At 47.9% G+C, this 14010-nt stretch overlaps 1 protein-coding gene and 1 pseudogene across 2 annotated transcripts in view; both read right to left on the bottom strand.

The window, feature by feature from the left end:
- The window catches only part of ACTN2 (actinin alpha 2), a 61510-nt gene that overhangs the window by 30218 nt on the left and 17282 nt on the right, over nucleotides 1-14010 (bottom strand). For both annotated transcript variants that reach the window (XM_039850311.1, XM_039850310.1), the window contains exons 2-6: nucleotides 9573-9687; nucleotides 8366-8485; nucleotides 6740-6826; nucleotides 2574-2661; nucleotides 886-964 (exon numbers count right to left, since the gene is read on the bottom strand). In XM_039850311.1, coding sequence (XP_039706245.1) covers nucleotides 886-964; nucleotides 2574-2661; nucleotides 6740-6826; nucleotides 8366-8485; nucleotides 9573-9687 — 489 coding nt within the window. The remainder of the gene's footprint in view (nucleotides 1-885; nucleotides 965-2573; nucleotides 2662-6739; nucleotides 6827-8365; nucleotides 8486-9572; nucleotides 9688-14010) is intronic.
- LOC120592661 (uncharacterized) lies at nucleotides 9284-9402 on the bottom strand (annotated as a pseudogene).

Genomic DNA, 14010 nt, shown 5'->3' with positions numbered 1-14010 from the left:
CGCACAGGTGAGGGCAGCGTGCAGGGGTGGGTCCCACCAAAACACAGCAACGTGCCATGGAGGGCCAACTGAGCACACCAGCAACCTGAGAAATGGGCCTGAAGCCGCCTGGAGGAATGCGGGTGGGACGAGGCCCTCGGTCTCGTCCTCACATGGCGTCGCTTCTAGGGCAGCACAGACCGTCCACCATGAGATGGACAGGGCACAGGTTTCTTTCATCCAGCACAGACTGCATTTTAAAACTACTTTTAAACAATTCGAAGACTATTTCAAACTTAGATACGTTGAAGCTTAAGCTTAAAGGGAAAATTAAAATTCCCTAAGTTGATTATCTGAAAAGGGAAAAAAACAAACAAAAAGTCCCCAAACTTCTTGTCTGAGGCGACAACTAACGTCTCGTATCAATAGTGAGGTTATGATAATAAAGTGTCCCTTGTGTGACAAACTAAGTCAACCAGTTCTGAGTAGCTATGTCTGCAACTGAGAACTTCAGAAAAGGCAAAGGGAATTGAGAAAGAAGGCGGAAAGGATTCAAACCTTTCCCCCTGCCAAAAACTACATGCTCCACTCCTCACATCTACAATCAGAAAAATAAAACCCGTTAACACACACGCATAAAGGCCTCGTAGTAAATAGAGCCCAATCAACAGACATAGCTTAAGTGAGACAAAAAGGGTGACGGCTGTGGGTCCTGTCCTGACCCGGCTGTGACGGGGGCGTCTCCCCAGGCCCTGCGCCAGGCCAGCTGGCGGGCTGTGTATGCAGAGTTCAGGGCTGATGTGCTCGCGTGCGGGTAACATGCGGGGACGGGCAGGACACGGGGTGGGCCGCAGGCTGGACCCGGGGTGGGCCGCAGGTAGGACACGGGGTGGGCCGCAGGCCGACCTTGTTCAGCTTGGAGTAGTCGATGAGGTCGGGCCGGTGCCTGTGGATGAGCGCGCAGAGGCCGAGGCCGTCCTTCCAGCTGCGGGCGAGAACGGGAAACCGTGTTAGCGCAGAGGCGGCAGCGGCGGCGGCATCTGCGCTGATCAGACGTCGCCTCCAATGTCCTTTTGTCTGACTTAGTGCTCGGAGGGCCCGTGTCCCCTCCTCCCTGCCCCGCACGGTGACCCCGTGGTGCCTTCCTCCAACACCCGGGGTCCGAGGAGGGCTGCCGCCCCCTTGCCGTCCACTGCCGTTTCAGATCCAGGCCCCCTCCCCTGAGTTTCCCCCCTCCTCCTGCCCAGTTCCATGCCGGAGAACTGGCAGACTGGACGACTGGACGGCGGTCCTGCTGTCCCACTCCGTCACTGACCCCCGGCCCCGACTGCCTCCTCTCCCCGTCTTCTCCAGTCTCCGTTCTGGACCTTTCCCCAGAATCTGCCCCATAACCAGACACGAGGACGCCCACCCTGAATGTCCAGCACACACGTTCCTCCACGAGTTCTCGCTCGCTTAACAAGCCACTCAGAGACCCCGGGAGCCTCTGCCTTTCTTCTCGAGGTTATTTTTTTAAAAAGGCTAAGACATTGGCACCGAGGGATGTGGATTTATAGTCACTTCCCCAGAGACAGCAGCGCTGACTGCTCCTTACACAAGCGCTGGCCATGGGCACCTCAGTGGTGACCAGTCAGTGGGAGTTCTGTCCCCAGAGGGTCAGGGGGAGAAGGGACCCCAGGGCCACTGAAGAGTGGGGCCCCTCCCGGGCCAGAGGAAGCAAAGCAAGCAGCCGGTGGGTGGGAAGCACGCCTGGGACCCCTGACGTTTGCGTGGGCTCCTGTCACCTTGCAGACGGTGAGGCACAGGGACGGAAAGGCCCTCTCGCCTCTGTCCACTCTACGCCTGGCTCAGTGCCTGGCACCTGGCAGACACTCTAAATCCCAGGAGAAGCTCCCCAAGCTTTTGTTGAGTCTCATCCTTATTCTTGATGTCTCTGATGATCCATGGTGGCGGGGCCCATTTATATTCCGAGGTGACCCGCCACGCAGAGTAAAACACTCAACCACTCTTCCAGTCACACAGAGTGTGACAGAGGACCTGCCTGAGGACGAAGGCTGAAGCAAGGGACAGTCACACTCTCCGATCGTCTCTACATTTCACTCACCCACCTTCCTGCCATTTCTCAAACATGATTTTCCTATTTCTCTTGAACTCCAGCACGAGAAGCTGATTCTGGAGCGGAGGGATCAGGGTGGAGCCTGGACATGGGGCATCAGACCCCCCACGGCCTCTCCCTCCCACGAAGGAGCCGTGCCTGTCCCCCCGTGCCCCCGCCACTGCTCCCCCCTTCCTCTCCCCGCCGCCGCAGCACAGGCGAAGGCCCCGGGAAGGCGCTTCTCACGCCCCGCGTCCTGGACACCCGTCCCGGCCCCGCATGTCACTGGTAAGTACAGGGCTGCTCCGCCAGCACCCTCGGCCTCAGTCGCCCATTTCCCCCAGGAGACCAGAAGCATCAAAACGTCAGTGGCCTTAGTCCTGCCACAAACATAAACGCCTCTCGGACGGGAGCAGGGAACACTGGTGTAAGCACACACCGTCCCCTGCCACTGTGACCCCAGCGGGAAGGGGAGGACCCCAGGGCCTGGGTGGCCCACCTGGTGTGGAAGTTCTGAATGTTGACGTTTCTGTAAGGAGCGGTTTTCCTCTGACACCACAGCAGCAGGCCTTCCTTGGCAGAGGTTTCTGGAATGACAGCCAGGAAGAGCGTCCACAGGGTTAAATGGTCAGCACTCCATGCACCCAACCTTGGTCCCTCCCCCACGGAGCCAGCTGCCAACGCATCGTCTCTTCTCGTAGTTTCTGCATGAGGGTGGGAGCTGGAGCCCCGCACCCAGTGACCGACTTCTGATGACACTTAAGGGACTCGGGAAGGACACTGCAGGTGCAACTGCAAGTTATGACTTCAGGGTTATTGGTAACTTACCTTTTTTATAAAAAAATTTTAAAATGTGTACAGTTTATGACCTACCTAACCTATCACTCACCTCATTTATAATTGATACTCTGAGGTAAATGGATGCACAGAGGCCACTGTGTCTCAAATTTATTTCCTTATCTAGAGATTTTATAATATTTAAAGGCTTTCGGTGGTAAATTTCAAGTTTGGCCACTTGAGTTTTGACCATGTTAAAAAAACACCCACTCCCTGTGGCACCACGAAGCTGTGCTGCTCGGCTGTCCCGCCCCGGGGAGCACAGGGCGGGCACTGACACCCCAGATGCCACAGTGACCACCGCTGCACATCCCAGAGGCCATAATTCCTCGGGCTGCTCCAGCCACAGGCCGAGCGAGGGAGGGCACATCCCTGCCATATGTGGGGCCCTTTGAGCGAGGTTTAGGCTTAAGGACTCCCCATCGGCCTGGCCGAACCGGCATGAGGACAGCACAGCATGGTGAGACCGTGGTCCCCAAGCCTTCCCTTCTTTCCTCCAGCCCAGGTGTCCGCCAGGTGCTTTGGCCTGGAGGCTCTTTCTGCCATCTCCTGCTCCCCCGACTTTACCCGCCACAGGCATCTCCCCCAACAAATCTCTTCTCCTTCTGTCATGGACTGAATGTTCATGTTCCCCCAAATTTCACAGGTTGAAGCCCTAACCCCTAGCATGACGGTTTTTAGAGATGGAGCCTTTGAGAGGTAATCAAGGTTTTATGAGATTATATGAGGTCATGAGGTCATGATGGGGCTAGTGCCCGTTTAAGAAGAGGCAGCAGAAAGCTTGCATGCACAGGTGCACACACTCTGTCTGTCTGTCTGTCTGTCTGTGTCTCTGCCATGTGAGGACACGGCAAGGAAGCCGCCGTCTATAAGCCAACAGAGGGCCTTCAGCAGAAACTGGCCACGCTGGCACCCTGAGCTTGGACTTCCATCCCCCAGAAGTGTGAGAAGTAACGTTCTATTGTTGAAGCCACTCAATCTGGTGCTTTGTTTCAGTGGCCTGAGCAGACCCCTGCTACTCCCATCGCGGCCCATGCTGCTGGAGGACCCACGGCTACACACGGCAAACAGTTCGAAGCCACTAACGTAACCCAGGCTTCTGCCTGACTTAGGTGTTAACAGTTTTGAAAGCCCTGTAAACACATGGACTCTTAACTGACACTGGACCCTCAACTTCCCTTTCAGTAAGGGCTCGAGGGTGACTTTTCAAATCAAAGTAAGTATTCTGTTGTTATTTCTCTAAATTGTCCAATCTAGTTCAGACTTTCCCCCCACACATAACCCAGATGAAATAAACACACTACCCAAATTTCATGTGCAATAAAAATAATTTGAATGACTCCTATTTATGTCTCTGACCTAGCAAATTCCTGTTAATGAGTAAGACTGAAAGTTCTAAAGCGTTATCAGCACACTATCTGGTGCAGAAGCTGAAATGTGAAATCCATACCTACTTGTGGGCTGTACCCTGAACCGCCTGCCTTTGGGTCCTGGCCGATGTCACTAGTAAGGAAAAGTACACTGGGAGGAAATAATGCTCTATTTTATAAAGTTTAAATGAAACTTAGGTTAGGGAAGTAAACAGAGGTGAGCGGTCCAAAAAATCTTATAATGCTACTGAAGTTCAGACTTTCGAGTCAGTGAGCCTCACCTAACCTCTGTCGGACCGCATCTGAACATCTTAGGAATGAATGTAGAACGAAGTTCTCTCCCCGTTTCATTGGCTGCTCTTATCAAAGACAACTCTTGCACCCCCAAACCCAAGCCTGCAGCGTAAAGCCAACAGGCCTGTGCCAAGTGTGTCCGTGACTGTGGGATATTCTGCTGCCGGCGAGGGCCAGAACGTGGCCACTGGCACGCACACGCGTCCACACACGAAACCCTGACTGCGAGCGTGAAACGCGCATTACAGACAGGTGGTGCCGCTGTCATTCCATCGTGCAGCACCGAATGACACACCCAGGAACCCCGCGTCCTGGCATCTGGACCGCCCACCGCCAGACTCAGCACGCTCTCATTTATTTCTCGTAAGAGACTCATCATTCTGATGAAGGAAACGTGCTCCTCGAAAAATTCAGTTGCAATAATGTCTTTTTCTATATAACATACATTATGAAAACAAATTAAGATGATTTTACTGTAGACTTACAGAAATTAAGTGAAGTTGTTGCAAAAGGACTCCATAAAGTAAAACAAATACAAACATAAATTAGCAAACTAACATCACCTACTATGTTGGTCACTGAAGGACATCTGCTCGAAGAGGTTTAGACACGTGGCTAAATTTTGAATATTTAAAATTTCTGATCTTCTGAAAAGCAGATTAGTATGTCTTTTTTATGGTGATATTTTAGACACTATTATGGTTTGATTACATAATTATCATTAATAATTTGGGGAAAACTCTCTAATGGATAATACCATTCATAGCTACACCTGAAACAGAATTAAGTTTTAAATTAATATCATCGCAATTTGAAGTTTGTAACCAGTGAGAAAAAAACCTGAGGTCAAGTTCACTTCTGTAAAAAAGGATCTGCTACTCCAGCAAAGGCACTAGTGTGAACAAGATTTTTTTAAAATAGTATCTGTTCTTTAAAGTGGGTTCAACTGTTTCAATATTTAAATTTAGAAGTATATCAAATTTATAAAATTATTAGATATCACTTTTTTAATAAAGCAAAAACTTTTAAGAAGCATCTTGTTATTTTCATTAGCATGAAAGGAGTGTACTTTATTAAAAGTACACTGTACAAAGTTTTTAAATTCGGACTACATATTAATTCAAGCTGGCTGTCGTTCCCGAGCCTAAATCATTGAGGTTTTGATATTATTTTATCTTAGGTCATGGAAATGTAGCTTCAGTGCTAGAAGAGAATAATCTAAGTGGATCAGAAACTCCTTCGGGGCAAGTACCGTAGGCTTCACGTCATCTGGTACAGTGGTAGGCAAACTGCTGATTTTTAATGTTTGTTGGTAGATTAGTAACTAAAATCACTTAAAAAGACCAAGGTCAGAGGGTATCGTCCTGAGGAGAATTATAAACAATGTCCTCACCCCTCATCATTCAGGTACCTAGTTACCTGTTAGGTGACAAAGTTAGGGGAGGCTAACTGGACAATTCAAACTGCCCTTAAATATGTTCTGCGATGACATACTCTGTGATTTGAGGCCTAAATAGGCAATGTTCTAATTTTAAGAATGTCAGTTTGACAGTTTTCAACAGCGCTGAAGTCATTGAAATATTTAGAAGTATAGCAGGCATAAAAAAACGAAAGATTTTCATCTTTAGGGGTAGCACCAAGGAGTGGGTCTCTATTACAATGACAAACGCTGTTAGGCCAAGGGAAGGAAGGGAGGGAGGGAGGAAAGAAAAGAAGGCAGGAAGGAAAGAAGGAAAGGAAGAAAGAAGGGGGCAGAGAGAGGGAGAAGGGAAGGAAGGAGGCAAGCAAACAAACATGGATTTAGATTTTTTTTGCACCTAAAATAAGTGTTTCAGCTGTAAGTCTAAAGAACTGTTATACCTGTGAATATACTGGTATAATAAGCAATAAAGAAGCTCAAAAAACTCTTCATCTTCAAAAGAGACTTCTGTTCTGAACATGTGCTCATGTTTTCCAAAACGATTCCGCCCCCATGAATGAAAAAGCATTGCCGGGGTCTTTTCCCGTAGAAATATAAAACTTGTGAAAAACCAACTTACATATCTTTCATTCGATCACGTAAGCGTTCAATTTTATAAAACTGTATTCAAATTTTACCTTTAGCTCAGTTTACAATTTACTCCAAGTCTCATAATATAGTCGGATTTTTAGCCACGTCCGTTACCTTCGACTGAAATGTCCTGGATGGCGAAGCGGAGGATGATAGTCCAGATCATGCCCAGCGTCATCTTCACGTTGCCGTCAACGATTTCTTTAGGGGACAAAATCCAACAACGCGTTCATGTACAGATAACATAACGAGTGGATAAAGTTTTCCTATAAACTATGTCTCCCACGAGTTGTGACTCCAGAGATGTTGGAAAAAATATATATGGAAAAACCAGTTTATATTTTCATAAGTATCACAGTGTGTCTAGTTACAAATGTGATATTCATAACCATTTGTCTCTGATTTAAACGAATTCTGAATTAATAATAAGCACAAGTTTTGCACATGCATAATCACTGAAAATACCCATGAGTTTCCAAAATTTAAAGACTAGATGAACAAGCCCCTTATCCGTGGGGACACGTTCCGAGACCCTCAGAAGACGCCATGCACACTGTTTTTTTCCTGTACATACACACTTTGTCACTTAAATAAGGAAGCACTTCACGGCTTCTCTTCAGCGTACCTGAGCTGCCGGCATCACCACTCTTGTGCTTTGAGCCATTATTAAATAAAATAAGGGTGACTTGGACATGAGCACTGTGACAGTAGATCTTATGATCGAGATAGCTACTAAGTGACTAATGGGCGGGGAACATCTACGGCCTGGAGCCGAGGGGCGAAGGGATGAGTCACACCCCGGATGGGATGTGTTGGGCGCAGGAGGCCCCAGCCCTCACCGCGGAGTGTGGGAGCCAGACTCCTGCCTTACTGCTTGTGTGGGGCCGGACCTTGCGACGTCCGGGTTGGCAACGCTACGTGCTCACCTCCCGATTCACTGGACTCTCCTCCCTTCTCCGCCAATTTACCCGCCCAAAATGTTCCCACCGCAAAAGCCCGCCTCGAGCCCCTCGTAAGTTTCAGGTCCCCCTGCGTTCAGGGCTGACGCCATCTCCGCTCAGCCTGGCTGTCACTCTGCTACGATAAACCTCACCTAACCCCTTCGGCCTTGTGCGTTCCTCCTTCAGCGAACCTAATAGGACAGTACAAGACTTTATCAGGCCATTCAGAGCGGCGTGCAATTTAAAACTTTTGAATTGTTTATTTCTGGCATTTTCCGCTTAATATTTCAGACCATGGTTGGCCATGGGTAACGGAGCCGCAGAAAGTGAAACCGCGGGTCCAGGGCACCGCCGTAATGAACCACGGGGGACGCAGGCCCGTCTTTACCCCGGTCCCTCTTCCAGCTCCCTGGCTGGCGGGTTCACAGGTTCACGGGTTCACAGGCGCAGCTGTGCCGAATGAGAGGCAGGCTGGTCTGAGCTCCCGCCCGCTCGCTGGGGCTCCTGATCTCCCACAGAGGACAAAGGGGCCACGTCCCCCTATTCACTAGTTCTAAGGGTCATTGGGATATATGAGCTCTTTCTCATTCCTATAATCGGTTTGAAGAAGATGGCATTATATGTGACTCTATTCTTCACAAATGATCCTGGAGCCTGGTCTGCCATTCCCGGCACATCTGTTCTCATCTGTGAGTGCCCAGAGCCTAGCGGAAGGCCTGGCAGCACCAGGTGCCCGTGCAGGCCCACGGCCCCGCCAAGAGGTCAGCGTGGCATCAGGGTTATCCCCACCACAGCTCACCTTCAGCCCCGATGGACACCAGTTTCACGCCTTTGCTGGCTATGTAATCCAAGGCTTTGTTGACATTGGCGATTTTGTGGAATCGCATTTTTCCTCGGTCAGGTTTGGGCAGCCTTTCCCCTATTGGATAAAAAAAGAACAGTAGAGACAGAGAAAGTGGCCCCTTGATGCGAAATCAAGATGCTAAAATTCAGAGTCGTGCTTTCCTTACGTGGAAATGGTTATGGGTTTCTGACGGGCCCCGTCCCTAAACCACAGCACGGGGGACTCTAACCATGAACTTTCAAGATCAGATGGACCAGCGGGGAGCCATGCTCCTGAGGCAACATGCTTTCCAGATCGGCTGGGAGAGCCCGGGCCACCTACGAGCCAATGAGAGAGCCGCTGGGTGTCCCTGGAGCTTTTGGGGCTGCCGAAGAGCTGTCGGAAAAACTCAGGGCAGCCTTGTCAAATCACAGAGGTGGCTGCCAGGACTCAGCTCAGACAACTGATCGTGAAGACAGATGGACCGGGCAGACCTGCCATCTTCCTCCCCAGCCACACTTCAGGTGTGAGCCACTCTCCAGTGCAGAGTTCTACACCCCAGTTGAAGTCCGGGGCAGAGCCTGATGCCGCTGAGACTGAACTCCTGTTTCCATTGTCGTGACGACACGCATGCTGGCTTTTTGCACAATTTCTGGAATACACACTCACCGGACTAAGAGTGGAGAGGGCAGCGTGGTGGGCAGTCACGTCAATGTCAATTTTTTCTTCTCTTATTTTGTTACAAGGTGGATGGTATAAACATTATTTTAATGAGTTAATTTTAAACAAAATTCACTCCTTTTTATTTTATTTATTTTTATTTTTTAGGCCAGGCAACCTTCACAGATTGCAAGGATCTCGTCAGCTTACAATCCCTTATTTTTTTATTTTTTACGCCTACAGCACCTGGTCTTCCTAGGCGGGCTCCCATCCAAGTACTAACCAGGCCCGACCCTGCTTAGCTTCCGAGATCAAACAGGATCAGGCTTGTTCAGGGTGGCATGGCTATAGACAAAATTCACTCCTTTTTAAACAGAAAAATAACTCCAGTCAGACTGCTCTTTGAAAGGCTTTCCTGGCCAAAAATACCATGTTCTTGCTCAGCCAGGGTCAGAGAGAACTCGTGATGCACACATAAGTACAGGAGGGCGTGTGACAGTGACACAAAATGCTTCAGACCAACCTGAGATGACTTCCAGAAGCAGCATGAGCTTCAGGCCATTCCTGAAGTCCTCCTCGATGTTCTCGATCTGCGTGCCAGCTTTCCTCAGGTGGGAGTTGCACCAGGCAGTAAAGGTCTGCAAGAGAACCACCCGCAGCTCAGCTCCACCCACGGTCCCGCCGTGGGATGGCACCCGGCACCGCTCCGCCCACCGCCCGTCTGTGGGGACAATGCCTGCCCGAGAACCATACGCAGCTGAGCTCGGCCCGTGGCCCTACCAGGGGATGACGCCCAGCACCGCACACGTCCTGGAGAGTCTAAGGGGCTGGAGCTCCTTGGACCACCAAATAGAATTTGATGGAAAGAATGATTTGAGGCCCAAGGTAAGATTTCAGTAAAGGTTCCTCTTTAGAGACAAAAAAAAATCATTAATTTGGTATACCGATCTCAGTTTTGCCTTCGGTTTCCAAAGGTACCTACCACATTTACACCTGTGCCTTCACCTTCTGAAAACTTCGTACTTTGTAGGAAAGATAGATTCAATCAGGACATGCTTATTCCTTGCATATGACAAAAAATAAGCTTGCTTGCAGAACGAAGAAACAATGTGTAAAGACTGTTTGAATGTCTTACTTTTGAGCAGAGGGCGGGTGGTGTGTGGCAGAAAGGGGAAGGGAGAAGAGGCCTGTCACCACTAATTATCGATAACGAGTTATCTTGAATGAACAACAGTTTTAAGACAGTAACTAAATCAATTTAAAAAATGTGCATTATTGTCGATCATTAAAATAAAAAATAAGAGCAGCAGCAATAACGACCTTGGATTTCGAAGACAATCAGATGCAGCCCTGCCTGGAAGGGCTCACAGTCTAGTCACGCTAGCGAGTTACCAGGGGAAAGATGGACCGCATATTAAGTGGCATCCAAAGTCATTCTGTTTATTTTTCAAGCATCTTTTAATTTGGCTTCCACTTGTGCGCTATTTCCTGCCATAACCAGATTAGAAATGCTCCTGGCAGCTGCTGGCTAAGAATGCAAACTGTCCCCAGTCTCACAGCAGCTGCTGGGCTCAAGAACAAAGTGCCTGCACAGTGCCCTGGGCGGAGACACACACCGACGAGAAAACGAGCGTCTCAGAAACGGACTTCTTCCAAGGAAACTATAGGCGGTTTCCATAAACGCGATTTTCCTGGGTAATAAAGAGGATTTCCAAATCTGACTAATCACCACTTATTTTAAGAAATATGGGATAGCATCAAGTTCTAGGACAAAAAGAAAATGTAGGCATTTTCTTGGGTTTGCAGTAATAAATTTTACCTTAAGTGCCTGAACTGATGATTATTTTTCCTAAAATGCATCTCAACTTTAGTCAGAAACAGAAGACAGACTCTAAGCCATATAGTCTAGATCTGCACCCGATCAATGTGCCAGCCACTGGCCACACATAGCTATTTAAATGTAAATTAGTTAAAATTAGAGAAAATTACAAAATTTGCACAAAGTCATCTTCTGAGTGCTCACAAGCCACTCAGTTGCACAAGGCCATCTTCTGAGTGCTCACAAGCCACACGTGGCTTGTGGCTGCTGTGTTGGATGGTGCAGAAAGTTCTATTAGGCAGTGCTACTCTAGATAATCAAATTTCATTTTCCGAAGCTAAGATTATTACAAGAGTCTACTATTTATGTATTTAAATATCCATCTATGTATTTGCTTTTTGAACATGGAACACATTTCCTTGGTTCAGAATTCGAGTGGCACGAAAGGCTTAAGGTGAAAAGCCTCTCTCACACCCTTACTCCCCGCCACCCGGTCCCAGTCCCCAGGGGTTCCGTTCCTTGGGTATCGCTGTACACAGACACAGGTACTTTAGCACAAATCACAGTATACACACTGTTCTGCACCTGGCCTTTTTCAGTCACTTAAAAAAAATGCAACCTAGAGATCACTTCATATCAGTGCAGATCACCCCCGTTGATGGCTGCATAGTCTTCCACTGTGGAGTATGTACTATACTTTACGTAACTAACCCCCTATGGGTTGCCATTTAGGTTGCTTCCAGATAACTAAGTTCTTACAGTAAAAAGCATCACAGGCCCCATTTTCGGCAAGCAAGACTACTTTAAAGGTGTGGATTTTTAAAAACTGACAATGTCGAGACCAATCATATACTTAAATTTTGGGGAAAGGCACAAGAGAATAACAGGTTATGATTTTTTTTTTTAAGTGGAACTGACAAAGAAATAGAATGCTATAAAATATTTATACGGTTGTTTTTATTTAGGTTCTACTTAAAATAGGCAAATATTGCTGGTGCAAATTACCTTACCTTATCACCTTACTGAAGTCCTGCATAATAAAAGCATCAGAAACACCTGTGGATATAACCCCAGGCTGCTCATGAATCAGCACAGCTTCCCGACCCCCACTCTGGAGTCCTGCGATGTCTGTCTGGTGCCACCTTGCTATCGGGACACGTATAATGACGGTAACTTACCATAGCTCATTTTCAGTTGTGCAAATCCAGAGAACATATTTAATCAAAAAGGCCGATTTACTGAGTTAAGCCTGAGTGAAGTGCCCCGTCTTTAACGGGTATCCCTCAGAGCCAATAAGGTGGTGCCTAACCAACTTAACTTCGGAAAAGGACCCCAACGGCTCTGTTGAGCGGGCCGTATTCCCGTGATGTGCAGTATTGTGTTTTCAAGCGGTGCATGTGAAGGATCGTTCCAGTGAGCGGGAGCTGGGAGCCCATCCGACGACAGGCAAAGCCAGTCCTTCCTTCATGAAGAACTTATCAGCAAAGTCCCAAACACATAAGAGCTGTGACACTACTACCTTTTTCAAAGTTAAATGATGTAACAACCAGTACAATGTGCTTAATGGCAAAAAAGTACTTATGTCCTTGTTGAAATGTTAGATGAGCTTGCGTTAATGAATTCTATGCATTTGGTTTTGGTTTCTTTTTAAGTTAATTAAACCTACAGACATAACTGCTGACATTGCAGACTATCCCATTGAGAGAAAAAAGATCCTTTAATCAAAATGAGTAACATCTGTGATTATTTAGATCATAATTTACACAATGCAAGTTCACATCTCTATCTAGAACAGTTTATCACCTGCATAAACAGATGAGGACGAAAAAACGAATCTGAGTCTGACAAGGTTCTGAGGAGGAGTCCATTTCATGGGATCAATTAACGATCGCTTCTTTTAGTGATGAGGTTCTAGTCCTGGCCTGGTTCCACGAAGACGACCTGTTCAATTTACTATTGCATTTTCTCCAAACAAAAAATCTGGCAACACATCATCTATAAGTCTCCTTTATACTTTTTAAACCAGTTATTACTTTAATAATAATTACAGAAAATACAAATTTCAGGTTGCACTTCTTGAAACAGAGAATCATCACAGTGATGGGGCTTTTCTGAACAAAAGAGCACAATGCTTTGGGGGTGAGGGGTGAGGGGAGGTCACAGGGAGGCTGAAGGCCTTTAGCTTCTACACCCATCACTTAAAAAAACGGCATTATGTCGGGTCCAAAGTTTCGGGGCAGTACCGGAGTGTTCTATGATTCTGAGTTCGCACGTCATTTACTTTCTTCAGGGAGTGAAGACATCAACAGGCTGACGGTCAGTTCCTGGCCGGCACCCTCTGGGGCGGGACAGCCAAGCCCCAGGAAAGCAGTGGTCCCCAGAGGGAGCTGAGAGGACAGGCAGAGCCCGGTCCAGCCATGATCATGGCTCAGAACTCGGATGCTATTTCTGACTCTGACACCACACAATTATTTGTCCTTCAAATCCTGACACTTTCCCAGCTATAAAAAAAAAAGGATAACAATGGTCACGATCAGCTGTGTGAAGCAGTTCAAAAGGTGATCAGGAGGAGAAATAGAAAAAAGCCAGCCAACAGTACCTGTGCAATGGTTCTACACACGCTGTCACAGAAAACTCCAAAAAACCACACTCTGCTAAGTACATTTTCTAAAGATGCTCCATTTCTGTTTCCATTTACAATAATTACTTTAATAGTGTTTTCTTTTCCATGTCACAAATTCCCAGTTTGCCCAGGTTTCTTCTAATTGCTTTCCTGGTTCACTCTACCTATGTGGGAAGTGGGGAGGAGGTTTCCGGAAAGCTGCATACATTTGTACAATCTCGGGGGCAGGTAGAAGAGGGGGCTCAGAGCCACGTCTCTGAAGTAAACGTGATCTCTGCTCTGGCATTTAAGAAAGGAGATCCCCCCTGTAAAAAGAGCAGGGTGTGGCAGAAGCAGAAGGCACTGGTTCGCCACAAAGCTTCACGGCCCTCGGCTGGAGAGACCGGGCCGCACCATCACGGGAGCATCTGCTCTGGGTCCTCGCAAATGCTGCAGCGCCCCAAACAGGTGGCCACTCCAGAATCACCGCAAAATCAGCAGCGCGACGTGAATTTAACTGACACTCAATCCTCTTTTAAA

The sequence above is a fragment of the Pteropus medius genome, unplaced genomic scaffold (genome assembly GCF_902729225.1).
Source record: "Pteropus medius unplaced genomic scaffold, Ma_sr-lr_union100, whole genome shotgun sequence".
NCBI classification, from domain to species: Eukaryota; Metazoa; Chordata; class Mammalia; order Chiroptera; family Pteropodidae; genus Pteropus; species Pteropus medius.
This window is presented reverse-complemented; position numbering and strand designations above follow the sequence as displayed.